Source organism: Egretta garzetta, unplaced genomic scaffold (assembly GCF_000687185.1).
Source record: "Egretta garzetta isolate BGI_Z169 unplaced genomic scaffold, ASM68718v1 scaffold130, whole genome shotgun sequence".
NCBI classification, from domain to species: Eukaryota; Metazoa; Chordata; class Aves; order Pelecaniformes; family Ardeidae; genus Egretta; species Egretta garzetta.
The window spans coordinates 313051-339747 of record NW_009258284.1 but is presented as its reverse complement, the minus strand read 5'-3'; the positions used below and the strand labels follow the sequence as shown (position 1 = coordinate 339747).

The 26697-nt window shown below is 39.7% G+C and overlaps 1 protein-coding gene across 1 annotated transcript in view; it reads right to left on the bottom strand.

Moving 5' to 3' along the window:
• TP53BP2 (tumor protein p53 binding protein 2) overlaps positions 1 to 25333 on the bottom strand; it is a 30276-nt gene extending 4943 nt beyond the window's left edge. Inside the window, exons 1-16 of the mRNA XM_009637074.2 lie at positions 25255 to 25333; positions 20511 to 20624; positions 18871 to 18950; positions 17878 to 17979; positions 14943 to 15117; positions 13351 to 13532; positions 12771 to 12935; positions 12107 to 12344; positions 10227 to 10355; positions 9706 to 9842; positions 8431 to 8920; positions 7303 to 8084; positions 5246 to 5383; positions 4511 to 4644; positions 3306 to 3472; positions 322 to 521 (exon numbers count right to left, since the gene is read on the bottom strand). Coding sequence (XP_009635369.2) covers positions 322 to 521; positions 3306 to 3472; positions 4511 to 4644; positions 5246 to 5383; positions 7303 to 8084; positions 8431 to 8920; positions 9706 to 9842; positions 10227 to 10355; positions 12107 to 12344; positions 12771 to 12935; positions 13351 to 13532; positions 14943 to 15117; positions 17878 to 17979; positions 18871 to 18950; positions 20511 to 20598 — 3207 coding nt within the window. The 5' untranslated portion in view covers positions 20599 to 20624; positions 25255 to 25333. The remainder of the gene's footprint in view (positions 1 to 321; positions 522 to 3305; positions 3473 to 4510; positions 4645 to 5245; positions 5384 to 7302; positions 8085 to 8430; positions 8921 to 9705; positions 9843 to 10226; positions 10356 to 12106; positions 12345 to 12770; positions 12936 to 13350; positions 13533 to 14942; positions 15118 to 17877; positions 17980 to 18870; positions 18951 to 20510; positions 20625 to 25254) is intronic.
• Positions 25334 to 26697: the final 1364 nt, after the last annotated feature.

The window sequence follows — 26697 nt, the reverse complement described above, 5'->3', positions numbered from 1 at the left end:
TGTTCAGATAAAAGGTTTTGGTTCTTTTCCTCTAAGGTGGTGAGACAATGTTAGTATTAGAACTCGCAAAGTATAGCGGGGTGGTGATACATGTTGTTCTTTTATGCACCTATTAATATAATCTGGTCGGTTGTCTAAACAGAGGGTGTTAACCCACTCTGCCAAGGTATTCAACTCCCCAAATGAATAATTTGAGAACTTCAACTCCTACCTCTTGACTTCTGAAATTGCACCTACCCTAGATGTATGAGAATAATGCTGTGTATACTCAACATACTGGGGTGGGGGTTTTTTTTGATTCTGGAAATATCAAGGACTCACCCCTAGCAGGTTGCGGGGAACATAGCCTTCCTTGTCATTCAGCCGTGCCCACCACCACTCAATTTCATCTTCATCTTCCCGGCGCAGGATTGTCATGCAGTCTCCCTCTTTCATCGAGAGCTCATCGTCATTCTGAGCCTCATAATCCCAGAGTCCATAAATCACTCCTTTGTTCATTATTCCCATTTTCTCCTGGACTCCTGCAACATTAAAAACACAGAGCAGCTCAATACAAGAGTTAAAATAAAACAACAACAACAAAAAGACAACAGTTGGAAAGACTGCTGTACTCTTACTGGATAGCAGTCCAGGGGGGCAAAAAAAAAAAAAACCCAAAAAAACCCAAACCAAGAACAGAAACAAAACAAACAAACAAAAAAACCCACCCACACACAAAAACCCCCAACCAAACCAAACCCAACCTTGATTCCTATCACACTTAGCACCTTGTTGTCATCAGCCTACTGAGTATCAGCCCTGGAACAGGTGGCGTTGTCTGCTGTGTGCAAGGGCTAACTGCAGATTCTTTCCTTACACGTGTTCAAAAAAATACAAGGTAAATGGGGAGAGGAGCGCTAACTGATAAGAGGTTATGTGTTCACGCTAGTGTTCACACTTCCTACACCTAACTGCTGAGCAAGAAACACTTGTTTGTACTCTTAGTTCATGAGTAATCTCTTTCTGTCAAAGGGAGTTAGCAATACCTGCTTATGGTGACCACTATTGTAATTTTGCTGCTTGAGATACCATTTGCCACCCATGCCACTTTATTTCAGAACATTAAAACAAGTTGCATCTCAGACCTATACCTGAAAGATTTGTCTGCTATCCACCAGCTGCTTTCAGTTAACTCAAACACTTATCTTGGCAGTTCTTAATTTCTGCCACTATTTGAATTTTTTTATTTTTTTTTAAACACTGACTTCAGAAACACAATTCTGTTAAATTACTTCTGGACCAAGCTGTATTGGAGTACATGCATACACCTTGCAGATGTTATTTAGTACTTGCTCGCTTTACAGCTGTAGCCAAAGATGAAATACTATTATTTCTGTACACATACCTCAGCTTCTAAGCAGCAAACTGGAAAAGGTATCTTAATCAACTGTTACACAAAATTTCTCTTAGGTAATTATTCTAGTTTAAAATACTGAATCCTACTGGGTTTTTTGGTTGGCTTTGGTATTGCCAGGAGCAAAGAGTACATTACATACTGTACCATGAGACTCGTAACTTCCCTTTTCATCTCTTACCTATTACAATCTATTGTATAGGATTCTTACCTACGTCTGCACAAGGAAGCATCTGCTCAAATCAAGTTCTTTATTTCTGCATACCAGCTCATCACATAAAATTAAGTTGCTTCCACTGCATGCTTAGTTCTGCTCAGAGAAATTCTTCCCTTGCTTTGGCATTTGGTATAATTAAAGGTTTGGCAAAAGCTGCGCCCTACACACATGTGGAAGGTAAGACCAAGCACTGAACATCAAAGCAGACACAGAGAAGATTCACACAACAGTCTTAGCAATAGGATTACTTCCTAATGGAAGAATACGGAAATTTGATAGCTGAACAGCAATGTATCAAGAGATACCTTAGTTTCAGTGGTTTCAATTTGGAAAAGCTGGCAATAAGCCAAAGCCTTACAGTCCCTTCAGGACCCATTGCAAAGTATCTCATAACACACACAAAAAAAATACCAAACTCAACAAAAAACAGAGTATCAAGTGAGATTGCCAGATGGTGGGTCCAAAAAAAAAAAAAAAAAAAGGGCCAAAAAAAAAAAAAAAAAAAAGAAACACAACACAAAAAAAACCCCCACCACAGAAAAAAGAACACGTTTTGTCATGCTGTATATAATTAAACCATGGATCTCCTTCCCACAGGATCTTGTGGGCTGTTTACCTGAATTTAAGAATTAGACAAGTTCCTGAAAGAAATTTCTCAAGACCTATTCAACACAAAGATACCATCTCTTAACTCATACCAGAGTTAAAACCAGTAAGAAATATTGGACAGGTATTATTATTTTTAATTGAGCCCTACAATCTTCCTTGGGCTTTTGTTGTTGATGATCACCATTGGAGTCTGTATACAAAACTAAATGGAATTTTGCTTAGCCCATAGACTTTGACACTAGTAAAATAAGCTTCCTCACTTTCTAGGGAAAATTACATATTTGGCACCAAGAGATACAGTTTTCAAGCTTAGTGGGGACAGCTGGACAGACTGCTTTGAAATATGCTGGCGGAGCAGCTTACAGAAACTCAGATCTTGCATATTCCACAAAAACAGAAAGGCTGTATTACAGCTTTTTACGCTGCATTACATTGCTATTACTCTAACCCCTTACAGATAGATGACACTCTAGCTGGTAGGTGCCTAGGGGACAAGAACTACATACAAAACATATAGAAAAGTAATTTAAAACCTCATTGACTAGTACTCATCACACCCTAGGGGGGAATTAATTCTCTCTGTTAAGAGGAAGTTTCCCTGTAGTCTTACTATTTGAATAAAATTTAAATTTCATACAGGATTTGTTTTTAAAGGCAAGAGAAGAAAAAGGCCAGAAGGATAAGATCAAATTCAATACTTACTAACCTCCATTAAGGCAGAAACTTGGCAATACCTTTCTTGGTTCTAAAGTGCACATTAGGAAATATTCCTCATTTAAGACACCAGGTAGCAGATAGGAACTGCCTAATGAGATATCCATACCACTTCTGGTTTTATGTAAAAAAAAAGTTTGCTTATGTGGTAAGATTCACCTAATCATCACCTCACACTAATGTATTTGTCTATGCACATGCTTAATTAATTCCAAGGTTTTTAATGTAGGGAAACCTTTTGTTTTTCAGATCTTCTCTATAGGCATGGGCACACAACCTAAGCGTGCAACTTAACACTCCTCATCCAAAACCATACTAAAAAGTGCGAGGTGAGTCCCTAGCATGCTCCAGAACTCATTTGTCACCACTTACCATATAAGAACTGGGAGCACTGTGTGTAGCCTTCCTCCATTTCCTCACACTTGTCCGCAGCTGTCTGCATGTCACTGTAGGTCATCGCAAATACAGCTGCACCTGACTCCACCAGGAACTTGCACACCTGCACATTATTGCAAGATGCTGCACAGTGTAATGGGGTCCTGCAAGCCAAGAAGAAAAAGATGGCACATTACTTCTATTGCTCATAGCAGTGCTTACAGACTCCTGGGGGCAAACCACTTCCGTGCGTGACCTCCAGCAATCAGTACTGCATTGCTGAAGGCTTCCAACCAGAAGCACTTAACCCAGGATGTCAGAAGCAATTGCTTTTCACAGATAACAGGAGTAAGCGAGAGCTGCTTGAGCCCTAAAGCAGGATTTCCATATGGTCTCTAGCTATGCTACCTTTTCATAATCCATTAACATTTTAAGAATATTCAATAAGGCAATAAAAATAATAAAAAAAAAATCAACAATAAAAATCCACTCAGAAATCCTTCTGACACCATGACTCTTATAATCTAGACAATTACTTCAAGACCTGACTTGGTGACAGGTGCAGGAAATTGGGATAACTACTGAGGCTGAGGGACAAGCAGCATCTTTATTCAGTCTTGGACCTTGGACACTTTTGTTATAGGCAGAAATAACAGTAAAATCACCATTCCCCATAGCCTTTTGTAAATAAACTCCCTAGCTACCTGCAAGAAGGATTTGTAACCCATTATCAGTTGCAACCCTAGTTTGTAGGTTGTGGTTTTCTGCTTTGTTTTGTTTTTATGTTGTCTGAGGACTGGACAAAGAACTTAGAGCTTGCAGGGCTAAATACTGCATGTGTATGCTATAGGCTGTATCACACAGAGAGGACATGGGGAATTTCAGCAAATGGCTCATTATGCATAAGCTTTCTTCAATGCCTCAAAGAAACAGAGCGATTTCCTGACAACTGTATCCACCCTACTGGGCCTCAGACACATGCTTTTTCCATATAGGGAACGTTAATATAATTTGCCTATTTTCTCCTCTGTGCATTCTCATATGATGCCCCACAGAGAACCACTGTTGCTCTGCTGTGGAAAAGTCATTGCCAGCTCTATAGGAGCAAACTGAGGGACCTTGTGAGGGACCTGTGGCAGCCCCCCAAGCTGCAGCTCTCTTGTGGAGAGCACCTGTAAGGTGCCACTTAAAGAAAGCCTTACCATCCATCACTATCTGCAGCATTCACATTCACACCAAATTGTACCAGGAACTTCACGATTTCCGTATGTCCAGCACAGACAGCGTTGTGCAGTGCAGTAATCCCTTCATCATTGGGCATGCTAGGATCTTCAACCTATTCAGCCAGAAAAGGAACCATTCACATTCTGGTGAGAATCTCTACAATAAACATCTTTTCACATAGAAAAGTGAGTTGTCTTATTCAAAATATGATTTTGAGTCACATTTTTATGAATGACACAAGCAACAGGCAGAAAACTACAGCAGTAACCAATCTCACAAGATGACTCACATGTAAGCTTGCAACCTCCTTTTATAGTGAGAACCTGAAGTGATTCAGAGAAATAGTATCTTGATAACTTAGTAAAAGCATTTATAACAAATTTATTACATTTGCCTATTTAACTGTTAAGAAAAATGCACACGGGTTTTGCTTATCAAATTATCTGATTACACGGCAGATAGGGGATGAAACGCTACATAAGAAACGAGGAAAAAGTTGTCCTACAGATTTACAGTCTTGATGCCAAATACCCCGTGTGGATGTAACACTGTTAAAATCGGCCTCCAAGTGGCCATGTGCTGTTAGGACTTATCTCCTCAAGGGCAGATCTAGGTCATGCACTATTATTTTAGCTTCCCCAGTCCAGAAAAGCTGCAACTTCCCCGTTTGAACCAGGATTGCTATTCCTTCTCTTCCAAGTTAGCATTTGTACCTCATAAATTATTCTCTGCACGAGGTCAAACTCCCCCTCCAAAGATGAATCCAGAAGCAACGCAAGGGGATTGAATTTCACTCTCATTCCATGCCCAATTCTCTCAGAGCCAGTTTTACGCAAGTTCGTCCTCTTCCCCTGTGAAAAGGTAACACAAGTTACAGGCATTTTTTCCTGAGAAGAACAAGAATACAGAATTGCTTATTTGGGAATGACAGCAGAAATGACCAATTAAGGCAGTGTTTAATATGAAATTCAGACTATTTTCTACCAATTCCCCAACACATTACAAATATAGTAGGTTGGGCATGTTATGAAAGATCTCTGCCTTCATCTCCAGACAAGGTCACTATTCTACTCAAATACAGAAGTCACCTTGATCAAACACATCATCAAAATCATAAAACTCCCAAATCCCTAAATATCAGGGGGGAAAAAAAAAATATGCAGATTTTTTTATATGCAGACCATTTCAGCATGAAGTCTCAAAGGTGTTACACAAACCAAGAACCTTAAAAGACTCCATGAAGTATTCTACTTTTTAAGCACTGATGTTAAGTTCCTAACATCATCTTAAGCTTAGCAAAGTTTAAGAGGAACAGAAATAGTTAAGAAAAATGGGTTTGGAAAGAATATAGAACCGAGCGTAGAAAATGCTTTAGATATTCACAGTGATACTGGAAACCAAGTAGTTCTATAGCTGAGTTTGTACTCTTTCCTTTAGAGAATATGCATACATTAGCTCAGCGCTCTCCCCAGCTGGCTGTGCAGCAGCAATAAACACTATTCATAAGGGTATGTAAATTTCTGACAGATGTCCAGGCAAAGATGAATAGAAATGACTCATGGTTTGCAAGAGCAAACATGTGAAGATAAGAAGAGATTCCCAGAAAATACTCTTTTGCCTGTTGATTTACACATAATATCAAAAAGTACAGGCTTTTTAAAGAAGAGCCTGTCAGCACAACCCAAGCATTTAAATATGAAATCAAGAAGTTGGGCCAGTTTCTTCTCATCATTGCAGAATTATTACAAAACCAACCAGAAACAAGTTCTTACAATTTAGGAAATCCTACCACTCAAGTTGCCTTGTAAAAAGGAGCAAGGACAACATCTTAAAAGCCTGAAAACATGCCATGACTATTCCATGAAGAAATTAAGAGGCTAAAAAAGCACATTTAAAGCTTTTAACTCCTCTGCACTGAAGTGATGGAGGAAAAAAAAAAAAAAAACCACTTTCATGTATCAAGTTATTAAAATTCTATTCATGATAGTTTTTAAAAGAAACTCTTTGAGGAACTGAAAACAGTAAGCACTTCTGTTCTACAACAGTGAGATAACACTGTATCACACACACAGACAGAAACTTCCAAAACAAACAAGATGGTAAAAATGCTCCCTACCCTTAGCCCAATCAGACTCCATTTTGATGCTACGTCAGGACGGATTTATGTTAAATCAGGTTCCAAAGAAAATTCAGAAAACATTTCAGTAGAGGAAGTGCAAGCAGTTCATGTGTACAAATGAGTTTTTAAAGTAGAAACTAAGTCTGTTTCTCCAGGTTTTTCAAGTAAGGATTTTTTGGATAAGCAAGTCCAGTCCAGGATTAAGATTATTAGTTTCCATCTCATATCAACAACAGTGGGAAATGCTTGCAAAATTTGTGTCTGTGCCTCAAAAAAAAAAAAAAACCAAAACCAAACCCAAACTAACTTTAATTTCTCTTAAGGAAGTATAGTTTGGATGTAGTAGGCAGACTTCTATAAGGAATGTTCTTTACAGCCCAGAAGAGTTTTACCATTTGTGTATCAATTTCATTTGAAACTTTTCATCACGTCATTAATTCTAGAGACAGAGACTTTTCGTTACTGTCATCACACTGGAGATAAGAGCATCACACAAATAGAACAGATACCCACAGAGAGACTTCTAGCCTATTTGTGTGACTTGTTCTCCCACATCTGCTTAAGCTCTACGATAAAATGCACAGGATTTATGCCAGAGCTTGAGATGACTTATTGACAGGGCACTGAAGTTGTAGGCTAACTAATACTTACAGGAGGCAAGGAAAACTGTCCAGTAACTTCAGGAGGCCTCATATTGAATGAGTCCTCTCCCAGACTCTCTGGTTCCCCTGATGGATAGGGAGGTGGTGGGTATGGAGGATATTCTTCCATGTATACCTCCAGTGGCAGTGAAGCTTCTAGGCTTGGTTCTTCCATTTTCGGCTGCGTGAGTTCATCGCCATCTGAAATTGCCTCAGGTACAGTGTCCAAAGCTACAGAGGGAAGAACAGCTTCGCTCTGATCTGCTGGTGTGTTCTCTGCTTCCTCAGCAATAGTTGGTTCTGGCATGGAAGAAGCTGTTTCTTTTTCTGATTCTGCACTTAGATAAGGATTTGGGATTTCTGTTGGGCTTTCAGGACTGGCAGCTGACGCCGTCTGTTTGGAGGGATGTGACGGAGCTGAGATAGTCTCCATTGCAGCCAAAGTGGTCCTCTGATACAACAGCTTCTGAATATTGGGGCCATTAGGTCCTTCTGGCTCAGTAATGGAGCTACGTTTCTTCAGTGGCCTGGGTGCATTAGACAACTTTTTCCGTAGTGCTTCCAAATCAGCATCACTCTGGTTGCGGTACGGATTAGACAAGAAAGGCAGCAATTTGGTTGGGCTAAGGGGACGAGGTATTCGCTCCGTTTCATGATTCTCATGAGCAGAGGCTGTTGTTTCCATCTCAGGCTCTGGACTGCCTGGCTTGCCTTGGAGGTTTGAGTAGACGTTCTCTGCCTGTGGCAGCTGCTCCTGCACACCAGCTCCTGCCATCACAGGCTTGCCATACACTGCAGAACAATTCAGAGAAGGGCATGGAAAAAAACAAGGGTGAATATTCGACCAAACCTAAGAAGTACACAAAACCCAATTCACCTACCTAGGGCAAAGAAGCAGAATAATGTGATCAACCAAACAGAATTAACCTCGTAACCAGGTTTACTATGATTATTTATCTTGCAAATGCAAGACAGATATTCTGCACTTTTTGTTAACGCTAATATACAATATGCCAGATCCACTTAAGTCTTACAGCTGCACTAGCCTGCTTAATTCCCCCGAGGAACAGCTTTGTAACCACAGACCAGGTGGAAAGTACATCTATCTGAGGTTTATGAAGACAGAAGATAGGCTTACCGCTTGGGAAGTGCGGTCCTCTGGTCTGTGCCCTTGTCAAAGCACTCTGCACTGCCTGCTGGAAGTTCTTCCCAGGAGTCTGATGTTGCGTGTACATGCTATAAATTGAACTTGCAGCCACAGTTTGAGGCTTTCGAAACGGTGGGAGTGGGGTCTCTTTGGACGGCTGAGGGGTAAAAGGTCTCACGGCTGCTGCTGGGGGACTCTCCTGTTTGGAGGAGGGAAGAATTTGGTCCTGGCTAGAAGAAGGACCTGCAGGAGGTATGGAAATTCTTTGCTGTATCTGCTGAGAAGGATGGGAAGGCTGCTGTGCCACTGTTTTTTGTTTGTTCCCCATAGTTACAATAGCCAAAGGCAGCTTCTGCATGTTTCCATCCAGCTTAGTATCAGAAGGCTGCAGATGACTGGCTTGTCCAAAATAAGGCAAGTTTATCTGTTTTGGTTTAGTGGGGACAGGTGGTGGTACCTTCGTTACATTTTTATTGGCTATCTGAAAGACAAAAAAAAAGTTCATCAAGATTAAACAGCAAACCCCATTTTAGGAGGACTGCTGTGAAGGACCAGAGAACGACACAGTATCTAGCGTTTCTACTGTTGCTGCAATACTGTTTACAATTTCATTACAAAGATGAAGAGACTTCTTGAAACATTTTATCATCACAGTTGTTTATACTTTGAACCGAACCCATTCTCTTTAATCCCTTCTGTAGCAGCTATGTTTAAAACATCAAGCAATGGCAGGACACACTAATTTCTCTAGGGACAGCAGAGGCACTTGGTAGCATCTGTAGGCAAGCAGCTTGCTTTCCAATGGAGTACTTGTCATCCATCCCCAGTTTTTCTATGTTACTTCACCCCATCTGATCAAATTGTGCCCTTGTGCCAAGATTTAGGTGGGAAGTCCTGCTGCAATCAAATATCTGAAGGACACTGCTGCATTAAACAGTTAAACAAGTGTGTAAAATATTTTTAAAAACTTATGCAAATGCCTCTGTGCATATAGTCTTTGGGGAAAAAGCCATACACATACACACTAGTACAAGTAACAGACATTTTTATGTATTCAGCCAAAATGTAGATTTTAATCACAGTGACTATAGAGAACGATTTTGAGTTACCAGCTGCAATTAGCAGCCTAAAAGACTTTTTTCCTTAGAAGTAGCCTTTTAAAAGAAGACCTAGGTGCTTTTCAAAGAGCTTCCTGGCAGCAATATTTGAAAAGCTGTGTAGTAATCCCTGTTAGATGGAATGTAGTAGTTCGAGTTTCCTGCATACCTGCGCTTCTCTCAGAAGATCTTCACTACTCTGGTTCTTTCTCAGTGTGCCTAGTCCAGCAGACTGGTCCACAGAATCAAACATTGAGAATGGACGAACTTTCTTCTCTTTGTCTCGTAAAAAAGTTTCTCCTTCAGCTGTTAGAGAGAGAAGACGACTTTTTAAAGGCACAACACAATTGTAGGAGTAAGAGTCCTGTTCTGTGCAATACAGCACACACAAGGGATGCTTTTTGCATCTATCCTACCCCTGTGCTAAGGACCCAAGGGCCTGCCAAATGCTGTATCTTGCAAATTGAAGAGAAGCATGTATGAAGACATTAGTATCTACTTCACCAACTGAAACTAGGTTATTTAAAAAAAAAATCCCTGCAACACCATACTCAAGTTTATATGGCAGTAATATTTCTTTTTTTTGTGCTCTCAAATGAATTCTACATATTTACTGAAGCATTAAAAGAGACAGATATCATTAATGAGATTTTGCATAGTTTAAGATTATCCAAGCACATAAGAACATACCTTGCCCTTCACTAGTCACAATTCCTTTTCCTGAAGTGAAGGCTGATGCTTGACTAATGTGATTGTCTGCATTTGAACTACTCCAGTCAGTGGCAGACGGGGAAGGTTTTGCAACAGGGACCACAGAATCTAGGAGACAACAAGTGGAACAGATTAAGCTAAAGTAATGTTTTTATTGACTTATTTATTACAGATAGGTTTTTTTGTAAGAGTCAGATCTAGACAGCGTGCAATTATCATATGCAGGTTAACTGCTATAAATCCTACCACTTTAGATATTTGCTCGTTTGTTTTAAAAAGAGAATGCAAACCCAAGCTAAGAAACAACTATCCAAGCAGCAGCAAAACTATTTGTCCTAGCACATCTGCACTTACAGCATTCAGACAAGAAACTTCTCCAGATTGCCTTCTTCCCAGTTAGTAAGAAACTTTCCTTGGATATTTACAGTTAAGTTAAAAGTGACAGGATGGTAAGAAGGGATGAGAAAGATACATTGTGCAAAGGAAAATGTTCTTTAAAGCACAATTAGATCCTCTGCCAGTGAAGTCCAAAACAGTGGAAAAATCATCTGCATGTTCAATGTGCATACAGGCACTGCGTTAAAGCTGATCTTCACATTCACTAGAGTAGTTATTTTTGAAGCAGACTGGATGTCTAAGAAAACGCTTGCAACTTGCTATTAGTTTAAATATTTCACCAAATTATCTCTACTAAATTCTAAATTATCTAGTACTATAAGTGATATCAGATTCAAATAGTACCAATGAGCAGCAGGAGAAAAGCTTCATTCTGACAAAGTATTGAATTTGAATACTAGGAAAGCAGTCATTTTGCCCAAATGCTAAAAAATAAGGAGTGATGTTTTAGTTCAAATAGCACACACCACACATTCCTATAGCAAAAATTCAGATTTTGTATGAACTAGAGCTAAAATTCCACACCAGCAGGTTTAGGATCTGCAAACCAGATAAAATGAAACAGTTCCCCGTTCTCCAGTACGGCAAGAGACACCTGGACTGGTTTTGTGTCGTGGCTGCTTTAATAATATCTGCCAGAACTGGAGATGGAGGGAGGGAGATAAAAAATAAACAGAATTCTTCTACAACCTCAGCCTCCATTTTTTCCTTTTGGGAATATCAGAGTTTCTCTTATCTCCCAGCTGAAAAGCGAGTCTTCTCCTTTCAAGATAGCACAGAAGAGGTATTTGCAACTCCCCAATTCCTCCAGACATCAGCTCTCATGAAGCTGCACTGTATCTCATCGGAGAAAGCCACAGGGAGAAGCCAGGCAAACCTCCATTAAGACTGCAGGCAAGAGAGGCCAAGCCTCCTGTCAGGTGTTGGAATTATGTCTCTCCATATTCCTACACCATCAACATGTCAGCAAGTTTACTGCTATTTCTCTGCTACAATCAATTGCCTCCTTTATAAGATTTCTTGCAACGTTGGTTAGTCCTTTACCTGTGTCACTTCTAAAATGCACAATCAGAAAACTTGGCTTTGCTAGTTTTTACGCCCAGGCACCAGGTTGTTACCATGTGTGTCCTAAAACTGCCTCTAGAAACTCAAACGCACACTGCTGTATAGTTTTTAGGAGTCTTAAAATAAATAAATAATTCACTAGTTTACAGAAAAATCCTCCTACATTCTATGCTGTGTAACAACTCAAATTGCTCACTGAGAGGATTACTTAATTTATAACACATTAAATTGTATAAACCTCAGTGCTTATGAAATACATTTACTGGGGCAGGAAAACGTCAGTCTTACTACTTTCAACCTCAAATGTAATACTTTGCTTTAAAAAAAAAAAAAGACAAACCTGGTAGATAAGAAAACAAAACATTTCTGGAGAAGAAATATTAATTATAAGCTATTACCTGCAGGAGCTTTAGCTTGTGAACTGCTCCCAGCTCTCATGTTGGGCAGAGTCTGCGTTTTTAGTGGACCATCAGGTACCTGCAAAGCTTGTGTCCCATCTGAAAATGCCGGCTTCACCAAAAGTTCAGGTCTGGAAGCAATACGTGGCATAGTAGAGGACTGGATATAAGGACCTACTGCTGCCACTCGACTTGGAGCAGAAGCCACTGGCTGGGGTAAATTCCCATCTGAAGAAACCTTTGGGAAAAGGAAAAAAAAAAAAAAAGAAGAAAATTTAAAGAATGTTATGCTGCAGTATCCATCCATCAGAGTTTGAAATAGAAGTGAGAAAGTATAAAACAAGTAGAAAATGATACTCCAATATTAAAAATGCTTTTTAAAAAAAGCTGCATGAGATATAAACATGAGCTGGTGAGAGACCAAAAAAAAAAGTTATCAAAAAAAAAATTCCACGACAGCACAAGAAGAGTTCTTGTCCATAAAGAATAAGTAGGTTAACACCAATGTACCGTGAAAAGTACTTTAATAATAAAAGACTTCCATCACATATGGATAGAAACAAGTTTAGCATCTGAACAGCCTTCCCCACAAACAAAGTTTTTACTTTGGACTATGGGCCACGAATTAAATTAATTTTTTTGTTATTTAATAGCCCACACTTACTGGTACATTCTCTTTCTGTTGCAGAGCTGCCTTTTTCTTCCACAGGCGCTCTCGCAGCTCATTAACACGCTTATCCATGACTGCCACCTCCGAGTTGCGCTTGTTCAAACACTCCCTCTGTTGCTGCAGCTTGGCATTCTGCTCCTGGTTCAGTTTGTTCCTCAACTGAATAAATTCACAAAGCCCGGGGGGAGGAGGGGAAGAAAAAAAAAAAAAAACCAACAAAAAAACCACAAAACAAAAATCAAAACAAATTAACTTTCAGGATGGGGGACAGGAAACAGTTACAAAGAGAAAAGCCTTCTAAAAAGTCAAGTCGTGCTGGCAAACTCAGATTATTTTCTCCGGAGAAAGTGTTGGTTAGTCTCCAAATTTTGCAGAAGGGAAAGGTATTTACACTGCATGCTCCTTCTCCTGCTTACCTTGAAACCAGTACAACTAACCCTCCATCCTCAGCACACAGGCACCACGCAGCTCTACCAAGAGCAAGAGGAATAGGATTTCTTTCGGAAGAGGTAAGAAATGACCCAATCAACTTTTAGCCCTTTGAGCTGTGGGTCGTGAGCTGGCCTTCCATTACCTGCAGCTCCTTGTACAGACGGTCAAGCTCAGCTACAGCGGACTGGTTGTCGTGGTAACCATCAATTCGGCCGTTCTTCAGCATCTCCAGTTGCCTGGTGAGTTCCTCTACCTTTGACACTGCCAGCACCAGCTCGCGCTGCTTTTGCTGGAACAGGCTGTTCATCTGTTCAATCTCCTCCACTGGAAAGGACAAGAGAGCACAATAGCTGCCCTGAGAAACAGATGAGCGTGGGCTGCTTCCAAGGCAGCGGTTAAGGGGACAGAGAGCGCCCTGCTGGCCTCTGGAGCAGCGCTGCACAGAGGCTACAGCCGGCTGCCACAAGCTCAGGGTCCCTGTCAAACCCTCGAAGCATTTGTAAAAGCAAACACACTAGCAAGATCATGTAGATTCGTTCTACTTAGAGCACTAATGGAGAGGGAAAAAGAACAGTTTTTACTGTCTTAAGTATGGAAACAAACATTACCAGGCTGAATTTCATCTGTAGAAGCCTACATTCACTTAATGCAGAATTCTGCAGGAAGACACTCACTCAACCACAAGACATAATTATGATATTTAAAACTCTGAATTTAGGTTGTATGAACTCAATGACAAAACAACTTGAGCTATTAAGTTAAACAGAGACTCAGAAGGCTTTTTAGGGTCTACTACAAATAGCTGTCATCAGCTGCTCCCACAGCCAAAACTGCTGCATTATAGAAAACAGTTTAAGGAATCAGTAAGAGTTCAATCAAGTACCAAGATCAGACCTGCTGAGGAGGGTGCAGGGAAACAGACACACATATTCCAAGATCTTCTATTACTCTACCATCCTTCCTTTCCTTTAACCTGATGTTTATTTTGTGCAACAGAACCCAAACAGAAAATGAGTTCTCCCCATAGAAAAACACTTCTGCTTTATTTGTAATGCACAATGCTTCCTAATAAAACAATGTGTTTATGTTTTACCTTTATAAACCAGTATATTTTCATTTGAGTCCATCTGGAAATTAAAAGTTCTATACAATATGTACAGAGGAAGGATGAAAATAAGCAGAAAAGTGTGTGTTGATATAAAGCCTGAAATAAATATTTGATGTTGCATCAACATGCTAAACTGCAAGCACCCAACCAGTACTGTAGCAAGACACTAGTCAGATTTCCGTAATTAAAAAGAAAATACTCAGCCACTTTGGCCATTAAGTTACCTCTTGCATAAGAGGCAACATGGGTAAGCTTTGTTACAGGCCAAGAAAATAATACTCTAAACGTGTGGGGCATTAACATCAAAGATGTAAAAAGTTACTGTGGTACACAAAGGTATTCAAGTGAGGAAAAAACATACACTGTCATTAAAGAGCAGATATGCTAGGCTCAAAACACAGGGTGCCCTTACAAGGTATTTTTAAACACAGTAAAAAAATATATTTTGTTCTAGGTCACTCAGGAGTTTTCTTGGTAGATACGAGACGCAAAATTGTTAAGATTAACATTTCCTGGAACACTGTAAATACCTCCTCTGAATGACTGAAATCACCAGAAAATTTTAGAGTTCCAAGAAACACACTTCATCAAAAAATCGCAGGCTACTTTCCCAAGCAGCAGCTCACCTAATTTCCCATTGCTGAGTCTTTTTTGCTCCACATGGCCTTTCAGCGCTCTCACTTTCTTAAGTTTGGCTTCCTGATTCTCAGCAATTTCCTTTAATCGCTTCAGTTTTTCCTGTTCAGCAGCTTGCTGTTGCTGTCGCTGATCTTGCTGTTTCAGGAATTTCAGGCGCTGTTCCTGCAGGAAAGACAAGGAATTTTTTTTTTTAAGTGAACTTATGGCAAGGTGCTGACAGAAACAGTCTCAAAACTTAAAAACAACCACCACAGCCACTGAGATCAACTTTAAGCCAGTATCCTGACTTCCCAGAGTGTCAAGGGAAGTCTGTGAGAACAGAGCAAACACGTACCAGTTCTGTCCCAATACAGTCCTCCAGATACAATCATTCTGTGGTACAAGAACCTACTGAAACAGAGGTGGTATCCATGTCTAACAGCCCTTGGTACATTTTTTTTCCATGAAATTGCTCAAAACTCTTGAAGCCTAAGAAAAATATTAGCATTCGTGTTCCATGACATTTGCCAGTTTCATTTAATCACTACTTGTCTCTTGAGTTGCAAGAGCTAATGATTATTTCCTCTCTACCTTCTCCATGCTGCTTGTACTTTACAGGTCTCTATCATCCATCATTTTAAACAACAAGTCATGCTGGAGAATATTAGACTTTTTTTTTTTTATACAGAAGGTATTCCATAAATTATTGAACATTTTCATCACTCTCTGTACTTTTACTAGTTCTGCTAGAACATCCTTGAGATGGGGGACCACTGCACACCAAAGCTCTGAAAATTTACCATTTCCTGGTAATGATCACTGCCATCACAACACAGGATTCAAGACACAGGAAAACCTTCACAGTGACCTCATTTATAAAATAGACATCTCGGTGGAGAGAGGATCCTTTTGCCTTTCCAAGAGCAAAATGGTGCACTATCAGTTTCCATATACAGATGTATATAGTCTAGAGCTAAAAGAAACAACCAGATCACCTACAGAGACTTTCTTTAAATCACTGGTCATTACACATGGCTTCCAGTTCTGGAGATGAGAGGTTGTTCCAGTGGTAGAACTACTAAGACTTTCCCAAGCACCCACTAACAGCCAAGACTACCACTGCCTACTAACATTAGAACTCAACACTTTCTGAAAAAACAACAAAAAAACCCACCCCCAAACCAGTCATATTTAGAAACCGGGACTCTTGTGCACTTTGAATAAAAAAGGAAAAGCAAAAAGTGAGCTTGCCTTCCGGAGAAAACCAGGCAGCACCTACAGTGTATGCACTAGTTTAGAGTCAATCCCACGCAAGAAAATGTCAAAAAATAGATATTACAGCTCATGTCTAAAAAGAATGTGCATTTTCCCCCCTCAGAATCTATTTTTAATATTGCATCTGATTTCAGAAGGCAGGAAAGAGACAACGGAAAGCCTCTCTTTGAAAGGGGATCTCAGAAAGTAGGTTTGTTCCAGAGAGGAATGTTAAATGAAGAATTCTCTCTGTGGGCAGTAGACACCTACCTGATGGGTAGCTATCCAGACTCAAACTCATAATTTTTTTTTTTTTTAATCTTGCATGACTCCCTTTCCAGTAAATATATATAATATTCCTATTTCTGGTTTCATATATATAGTGACTACAGTGTTATTTTTAAGACCAAGGTCTATAACCATCACCTGTGAGCGGAACAGACAAAAGTTACAAAAGTTTATGCTTCTCTTTTACATTTAACACATCTCATCTAGAGCAGAGGGCAACATTCTGCCTTCGCAAATTAATCAAGGCAGAATAGGTATTAACTGTGCTGCTAAGCTTCAAGTGAAAACTCTGATCACTTGGTTGATTGACTGATTTCTTACATTTATAGTTGCACCTTCTTCCTACCAGTTCTTACCATAAAACAGAAATAAAGTTTTACTGACTGTTTTGACAGGCCATAGTACCTCTTTGCAGGTGCTGCAGAACCATTAGAAAGCCACAGTTTGAAGCACTTTCCTGAGATAAGATTATTGACAGCCAAGGGAACCAAACAAGATGCTAAACATATGGGGATGGAGGGGAAACCCAACTGATCTCAAAAGGAGAGGGAGACAGGGCTCCTGACAAAGAAAGAGTAGCAAGACAAGAGCTCCAGAGCAGCCTTCTTCCCCTGTAGGGCACATTCTGAAAGACATAGGAACTCATCCACCCAGGCAGCTGAATGCTGCTCTTCGGGATGGGCTTGCATTTAACAATTCTCTGCCAAAAGTACCATTTTCTGTGGTATTGTAAAGAGCAGTGTATACCAACAACACTTAAGTCAAATATGAAATCCATGCCACCATTCTGCAGATGCATTCAAGTATTTTTTTTTCCCCTAAATGATTCAGGAGCGCCCTGGGTGCTTTCATTAGCTTTTCTGTCATCATTCAGCAGGCATTTTATAAATCACTCTCCTAGTTACTTTTATCACATACATGCCATCTTTTCCAGACAGCTGCCCCAGGAAACCAGGCACATTGAACTCTATCAGGAGAAAGCAAGATATCATTGCAGGACAGCATTATGTCTAGAGACAAAAGCGTTGTTCAGTGATCAAACCAGTGAATGGCTGGTCACCACACAGAGCACAAATAGGGCTGGCAGAGCCACCAGGATGAATGACAATGTATTAATGTTGTATGCTTTATCCTTTCAGTAAGCTATATGGTCAATTCTATCACTGGCATTATTTTAATGTTTTACTACTGGATATTTGCACAGGTTGACTTTCAAAATTAAAAAAGAGTGAGTCAAAGAAAGAGACCCTCTGTTTATAAGAGATGGAAAAAAAAACAACAAAACACCCACCAAAAAACAATCCCATACCACCCACAAAACCCACACCCGAATCCCCAACCCTCCCTCCTCCTCACGTGATTCTTTGTTCCTGGCTGTAAGCAATCTCATTCCAAACTCACCTTGTTAGCCAGCATTTGCTGTTGAGCCTCAATTTGTTGCTGCTGGCGTGATGCCATTTCCTGAAGTTCAGCCAGTGTCATATCCATCCTTGGAGCACTGACCTGTCAAAGAAAATCCAAAGCATGCTAAGTCTAGAATTTTTAATGTGGCTGCTGTGCAATTCAGTAGAGCTACTGCAGAAAAGTATGCTAAAGGTCTTTAAAAAATAGTAACAACCTAGTATCCAATAAAATAATTGGACAGAAATGGTATATTCCCACAGTAAAAGAATAAATAGCTGCTAGGTCATACACACCCGTAGCCCAATCCAGCAACGCACATAAGCTGGCATCTCTTGAAATATTAATATTTCTACCAAAATCCCAGCAGCATTTTAAAAAGGCAATTTCAGAGCCCTTTACAATCAAGCTCAGCATGAATCAGCTTTGACAGAGCCCAGGATGCTCAGCACATGGCAGGATGGATCTGTGGTCGTAGGTGTATCATTGCAATTTAAAGCACTTCAACAAAAGTTAAAGAAAATGAAAAGTTTAAATATAGTGTGTGTGGGGGGGAAACCCACCACCACGCTCAAAGGTAGCACTATTGTTTCATTAGTTATCTGTTCACAGATTTCCTGAATCTAGAGTCAATCTTCTATCCATAATTATATCTTCTGGAGCAAGAATAAATGAGGGACAATGGATTCAATGCTGAAACACTAACTGGTCTCAACTTGAAATCTGGAACTAAGGGATCTCTGACACAAAACTGAATATGAAAATAATTTATGAACTGAAGGAAAACAACTTTTTGATGGGAGTAGAAAAGGAAAGTATGCTGAATTTGTATGGGTGATCTCAAAGCAGCAAACACAGATATGGCAGCTTATGGATCCCAGAGATACCTTATGAACTGAAATCAAGGGTGATAATTGTTAGAGGCTGTGTTTTAGAGCAGTCATGAGAAATATCCCAAATTTCACTATACTGGCCATCGCATCAAGCACTTACTCCATTCTCTATTCTTCGATCACCAGGCACTTTCACACCATTCCGCTTTAAGGCTGGATCTTGAGACCTTTGTCCAGTCCCTAGACAGAAATAAAGGACAGTCAAAGATGGTGAGGTATTTTAGGATTTTTCTTATCCCTTTAGACATAGCATTCAATACAAAAGGAGAAACAGAACAATCATTTTGGTTTAGCATCTGACCATCTGTCCTTCCCACGCTCTTACCACCAGGAGAAACTTAACTGATGACACAAGGTATTTTACAAAGAGGCTGCTGTTCAATGTCAACATTTATTTTAAGATAGAAGACCATTTAAAAGCAGACAAGCAAAAAAACTTTAACAAACAGTAGGCTATTTCAGTATTTCTCACTCGGTCAACAGGCCCCTAGTAAGTCTGCATTACAGATGAATAGTTACAAAAACATGTTCCGCTCCGCAAATGACACAAGAACATCTGGTTAAATCACAGAGAAGCATTTGGACCACAATGTCTTAAAACAAGCATCGAGATGTTCTGGTGTGCCTTTGTCAACTGTCTCACAGAGAATATGAGTAACAATAGTTAGAGGTTGGTCACGTATCGTGAAAGACCATTTAACCTACCACTGATTATCTGCACATAAAGTTTAAAAGCACAAAATTTTTTCTTCCTGGTAGTCACTGTGACAGTAAAGATACTACTTAACTAGAATCCTACTTTCTGTTTCCATCAAATTATGTACAAGTGGTGTTCAGATGTAAAATACCAAGCTCACTCATTTCCCTGTAGGGTATACATATACTACAGGATGAAGCCATCTCTGTTAGCTTCTTGCCCACTTGATACCTATTTCAAGAGCATATTCCTGCAAGACTAACTGTGGAGCTCCTATTCATTTCTCTTCCTCAAATGCAGTATTTCCAATACCAAGGAAGATTACCAAGGATAACAGGAAAAAAGGAGTAAGAAGAATCCAGTAGACTGATTTAAAAGTACAAGTTTTAAGGATTCTACTGAAGAGATTAATATGGGATGCACAGAGAAACCTTGAAAACCAAAGTAATTCTCTTTATAGGTTTCACATTTAGATTTACAATGCATAGATACATTCTCAGAGAATTTGACTAGGCAGTTCATTTAATTCTATTCCTGAAACTAATACAAATGTGTAGATTGTGGGAGAAACATCAAAGAACTCTTTTTGCCAAGTATGCTACGTTTACCAGCCTGGTAAAGTTTTATCCATGTGAAACATCCTAAGCCTAAATAATAAATTACATTACTGGACAACAGTTTGGTTACTAGACTTAAAAGAAGAGACTATCATAGATCTCTAGATATTTAGCTGTGGCTAACATATTTAACACAGAATCTCCTTGGATGCTGTGGTGATGACCAGCTCTAAAAAAACCTGCAAAAGTTTCAATTTGGATTTAATTGTCCCCACATCTGGCAAGGGAGGATGAATTCTTTACTAAAATAAAGAAGTTTTCTGTTACTAGCATTCTCTATTCATAAGAAAATAACAGTCAGACTAAAAAGGGCTGCACCACGAGACTGGCTACCAACGTTAATAAATAACATACACAAGCATTTTTCTTAACCTTGAGGAATTAAACGAAACTTCGACAAATGAACCAGATGAGATCAATACCTACCTGCTTCCCGGCAGGGAGAGCGTTCATGCCGAAGAAAGAAACGAACCTCGCTTCTCTGCATCCCAAAGCGCTGCAAAACATCCAGCATGCGTTCATTATCGGCTATAGGACGTTCTGAAAAGGTAAAAAGCCAGTTGACTATTATATCCCTACGTAGCTTGAGCACATATCAAAACAAAACAAAGATATCTGACCATCATCTTTCACTTGAACCCCTCTTATTACTCAGGTGCAGTGCATGCACCTAACCCTTGCCCTCACCCAAGGCATTTCTACCTTTCCCTTAGGAAGGTGCTGTACCACTCCCTGCTCCTGAAATTAAACCAACACCTCTGAAAAGCAGATACAGCCCTTTAAAAGCCCACTCCTGAAGGGAGAAGCTGAGGCACTGTCACAACCCAAGGGAAGCAAACAGGCAATTTAGAGCTTTCTGCTCTAGTGCCTTAGTTTTGTATTTGCAAATCACCTTACCCACTCACCACTGCAGGAAACGTGCTGGTGTACCTTTTGCTCCGCTTATGGGGTACCTCAGACAAACTTATTTCTCAGTCATTCCCACCCCCTCCTCAAGGGCTCCTCTGCCCCAGTTCCTACAGGGACTCATTTACTTCCTATCCCAATGAGAATTAAGAGAGATGCAAAGACAAACTCTCAAAGAGGAATTCTTCTCGTAACGCTTCCTAAGGATTGCGATCAAATACTGGAATTGCAGCCATCGCATTCAAGCTCAGGCAGAAGCACTCAATACCCTGAAAAGGCTCCTAGGCAGTACCCATCAGGCCTGATCCTCAGCAAACCACCGCAGCTCCTGTCGCTTCAAGTGTTCTCCTATAGCTCCTGACAGCCACGGGTCTGGCTCATTCTATCAGACAGCAAATTTTATGAGGTTCAGATTACATGCATTTTGTAAGCCTCGCTTCTCATAAACCTGGAAAAGGTGAACTATTAGGGATTCACAGCTCAAAGGAAAAAAAAAAAGGAAAAAAAAAAAGGATAAAAAGGATCAGAAAGTGAAAAATTACTCCAGTAAGAACTTGCCATTTTCTTTCAGACAGTTAAGATGAAGTTTCTTTAGAAGTTACAGGCACAAGTTCCACTGAATTTCTTTTCCTGCTCTTGTTCCCAGGTTTAGGATTCAGTCACATCTCTAATTTTTAAGCCTTACTTGTTGCCTTTTGATACTACAAAAATCCAGTGGGAATCTACATCCATTGCCTTCATTTACCAGTACTCCTCCTTTTCTGTATTGTTGTTCTTCCAAAATTTACACACTTCATAGCTGGGCGTTCACAGACAAGATATAATTAGATTTACTTACTGGTCTCTAGACCTTTACATAATAGCAATTTCTGATGTTTTTCTAGACATTTTATCATACACTTTTATGCCTATTTTAAAACTGATGGCAACTATGTGGTCAATATATCATAGCAGTCAACTTTACATAGTCAGGATACTGTCACAGTATCTTATGACAACATCCAAGACTCATGATCAGGTTGGATTCATTTGCGCTTGGTGCCAGACAAACAGATGATATTGTTCCTGGCCTGAGAAATAAGACAAGCAGACAAAGACTGAAATTAAATACCACCACTTTTGCACCAGTTTCATTTTTCCTGACATCGCTTTTGTTGGATGTTTCCTTTCATTATTTAAGCAAGGGGAGGAAAAAAAAGAAAGAAATCACAGAGTAGTTCATTCATATTCAATGGAGACTTTCAAAGTCACTATCTTAATATGGAATAATCATTTCAGCGGAAAAGTTGTTGGTGTTAAGTATAAACGTTTTCAGTTTCATAAGAAGAGGAGCTACTAGCATGCTCTCAGCATGTGAAAAGCTCTTTTCAACATAAAAGTGTTTCTTTAAATGAAAATGCTGCAGCTGTGCTCAAGCAATCTAGGAAGGAAAATTTCTGGAGTCACTGTCAAAAGAGATTAGCTTTACAGAATAAGCAAGTAGGTCACTGTTACAGAAAAAGCAGTCTCTTGGCGGTTACTTGTCTAGACAGCTAAAAAAGCTCTTCATCTGCTAAACCTTAATTCCAGGAGGGGGAAAAAAAAAAAAAAAAAGGCAAAACCAAAAAACCAACAGTACCGCTGTCAGATTTCCATCTTAAAGAATATACAGGAGGCTTATGAGACAGATTTCTAGCAGCTCAGTGATACTTCAACTGAAACTCTATAATCAAGGGAGATGCCCTTTACACAAGGATTCTGTCAATACTACTCAGTGACTTCAAAGGAAGGTCAAAGAGATTTTCAAATGCCAAACAAAACTACATTTGGGAAGCTCAAGAAGAAAGGACAAACAAACATACTTCATTTTTTTTATTCCCTATCTGTCTCAGAAAGAAAACAACAACAAAATCTTTATATGTGCACACACCTTTTGCCTGCTTTCCACAGTGGCCAAGGTAGTTGCCTAATAGAATTCTGGCACTAATGGGAAGATCAAGAAACTTTGCCCTGATACTCATCAAATTTCAAGCAAAACCAGGAGGGCAGGGAGAGTAGGAAAACTTGCCCCCTTCAGGGAGCAGAGTGCCTCAAGCGCACTTGCAGCAATCTTTCAAAGTGTGTCTAACAAGGTCTGACAACAGAAGCTAAAATTCCCAAGCAAGCCTCAGAAAAAGAGAGACAAGTGATCTAAGAAGGATCTCAGTAACTGGAATCTGAGAAGTTATTTTCCAACATAAATCTTTTGTTGCTACCCCAGAAAGTTAGCTGCCATGCATTCACCATGTTTGTTTTAAAATAAACTTTAATTTGTTCAGTGTAAAATGTAAACAAAATAGAAGCCATGGCATATCTTGGCAAAACAAGATAGTGAACTTTGCCGACATCTAAAATGAGATTAGGTAAAAGCTAAAAGTATTTCTGCCCCCGCTCCCCGCCCAAATCCAAGATACACATGAAAACATTTTGCAAATCATTGCTACTCGGTGTTAGACAGATGCTCAAGAAAGGATATATTTCATCCAAAACAACATGAATGTACTTCATCTCATCGGTACTCAAGTCTCTTCATGTTACATGATTAGAGACTACTGCATTTTTTGTTACTGATTACAATTTGAAACCATAGACAGTTCTATACACACACACAGTGTTCATATATAGAAGTAAATAATCAGTAATTATGACAGGATCAGTGAAGGGAACAAGAATAATTTGGTTTCTGGAAAAATTGTCAAGTTGTTTGCTGTATAAATGGATGATATGGTTTTTGCTCTTATGACAATAATTGTGCAAGTAACATCTAATTATCCATTCTCATGGTATCTCTAAGTCTTTGCTCTTCAGCAGGGCTCCAACTTTGGTAAACAACAGGAAAACCCTGTCCCTCCCCAACACAACCTGTGGTCTTTAACAGGTCATGGAGCTAAGACTAACTAAATTCAGTTGTTTTACCCCTAAACCTTTATTTCACCTGTCTTTCACTGTAGACTTCGGTATTGTGTTGATTTAGACAGAGTTGGACACAGATGTACAATAAAAACACTTTCCTAAAAGATCTCTCCCCATGCTGGATTGGTGATTTTATTATACTATCATATATGCAGAAAAGATGCTCTCTTTTCTAAGGAGAAGTAAAAAAATTTCTGCTGCATTTTTTAAACTTCGAAATAATAGAAATATTACATCTCTGTCAGAAGGGGCTAAAAAAAAAAAAAGAAAAAGAAAGAGACAACTCAGGTATCTCCTGCTATTAAACAAAAATCCAGCTCAACAAAGACTTCTCTGAACAGGTGTGAGCCTGAGCCAACAACAGAGGAAGACAGGAGCATAAGTCCTTATCAGCCAATTCTTTTACAATTTTGTTGAAGCATCTCAAAAAAGTTAGATTATTTTTCATGATTTAAAATCTTGCCTGTGATTCATCTTTTTTTACCCTTCTGGAAGGCTACCAAGCATCTAATGAGTACCATGGAGACAGGAGATAGCTGAGAGTCCCTTCCCATTGAAGCCATGAGAAGGTAGCCATACTTTGGCTTTTGATTTGCTTGTTGACATGTTCTCCAGTTCCAATGGAGCACTGCAAGCGAGGGAGATTTGAACTTCCAAGACAGAAGTCAGCAAGAACACAGAAAAGTAAAAAAAAAAAAAAAAAAAAAAGGCCACAATCAACCACATACATAAAACCCTCTTCCATGGGCTTAAAAGACAGGACGGGGACAGTCCAAGGTAGTTTCTATCTCCTCTCTCCCGCCAACCACACACCTTCTTTAGAGCACTTCATATCAGCTTAGTTCCCTCCCAGAAGTAGGAGTTGTGTTACCAAACTCAGTTAATATTATCAGAAGCAACAGAGGCATCATCAGCCAAAGGTAGTTTTCCTTTGCCACTGCAGTCAAAAATGGCTATGGGGTGGAAGAGAAGATTCCGTCTAAGTCACAGAACTAATAATACTTCAAAAAAGCCCCACAGGCCACTGGGATCCCACTGCAGGGAGAAGAAGGAAGAGAAAACAACTCCCCCACAACCTTCAGAGGCTCGTTTGAGTCAGAGAAGGGCTGCACACACATAACGTCTGCATGCTTGATTCTCCTTCTTTTGCTTTCAACCCATTTTTGCACATGTGTACCTTTCTATAGATGCATTATCATGCAGCAGGTCTGACGGAGAGATTAACGAAATGGTAAGGCAGAAACCCTCTGGGACAGGACCACATCTGTCAGTTTTCTGTGCGCTACCTTGTTAGAAGCAGTGAACACCCAATAACTCAGCGAGTGCAACCTACCTGAGCCACACCACACTTCAGCCAGGTGGCACTCACTCTCACCAGGCTCCTTGCACAGCTCCACCACATCTCTGCAGGTTGTTTCAGGGGTGACTGGCACCTCAGTAAAATGCTGCTCATTGTTACTGAGGTACACTGTCAGAAACATCTGGAAAAGACAAAAGCAACAGCACACGGTTACTTTATAGCACAAAGCTAGACTGCACATGGGAGTCACAACCCTCTCATTAACTGCATTATTTTCACCACAATAGTATATTCATTCCCAACTAGATGTGCATACTGAATTTCAAAACAAAAACAAATTTCTTTTTAAGCTACAAGCAAGTGAGACGCTACAGAAGTAATTCTCTGCTCAACTAAATTACACTGCTGGAAGATTGTTTGGTTTAAGAACTGGACCTACTGCTCCTTCCTTCTCTCTCAAGGTGATGTGTCAGAACTCCTCCCACCTTGCTATACGTATACACGGCACCCATTTGACACAGCAGGAGAAACAGTCATCTAGAGTTCAGAAACGTTCTTTATAGTGAAAAACAATGGCAATTACATCTGTCAAAATAAAAAAAAAAAAAAAAAAAAAAAAAGACCACCGCTTATGTAGTAAGCTCCGAAGTAGAAACATAATTTGCATTCCCATAACACATTTCATTGGAAGGTTTCTTAGAAACACAAGTCAACTTGCTACACCCTTAGTCTCAGTCTGAATACAAGGTCCCCCCGTGAAACACCATTCACAGGAAAGCAAGGATATTTTACTTGGCTTCCTCTTCACAGCTGTAGAGGGATCCTTGATCTTTAGCCGTCTAGTGTGTTTATACAGAATAATAACCATTCTTGCTCATGTCTTTTCCTGCCACAGCTAGAAAAGGAGCATTTTAAAGATTAGTTGCCTTATTGGATAGAAAATATTGATGATTACTGCCTCTGAACACCACCTTGTTGTATGCTCTTAATATTAAACTGCTATCAAAGTTTAGCTGCTAGCTAAAAATTGTCAATTCTCTTCCGAGACCTATTCTCAACTTCAGTATCAATAGGCTGCTAGTCGCATGACTTCCAGAAACACACACACACAAAAAAAAATCAGTTAAATGGCTCCAGAAAGCAACTACTCCACTAAGCATTTCAAGCAATAGAAACCTTATCAATAGGCTACACAATCCAGTCTTCTTCGCACACCTGGAAAAGCTGTTTTTGCAGGAAGAGACACAAATCCTTGCCTGTCCTCATTTTTAGAGGGTAAAAGGGGTATACATCCTTATGAACAACAGTTCATAGGTCCAAAAGAAAAAAAAAAAAAAAAAGCCCAAATCAAACAAGGAAAAGAGGTATAAATATCCCTCTAAATGAAAAAAAAAACCAAACCCAACACACATTACCACAAGCATTATTTCTATGATTATGTGTGAATACTCTGCAACAAGCATTTTTGATGCTACT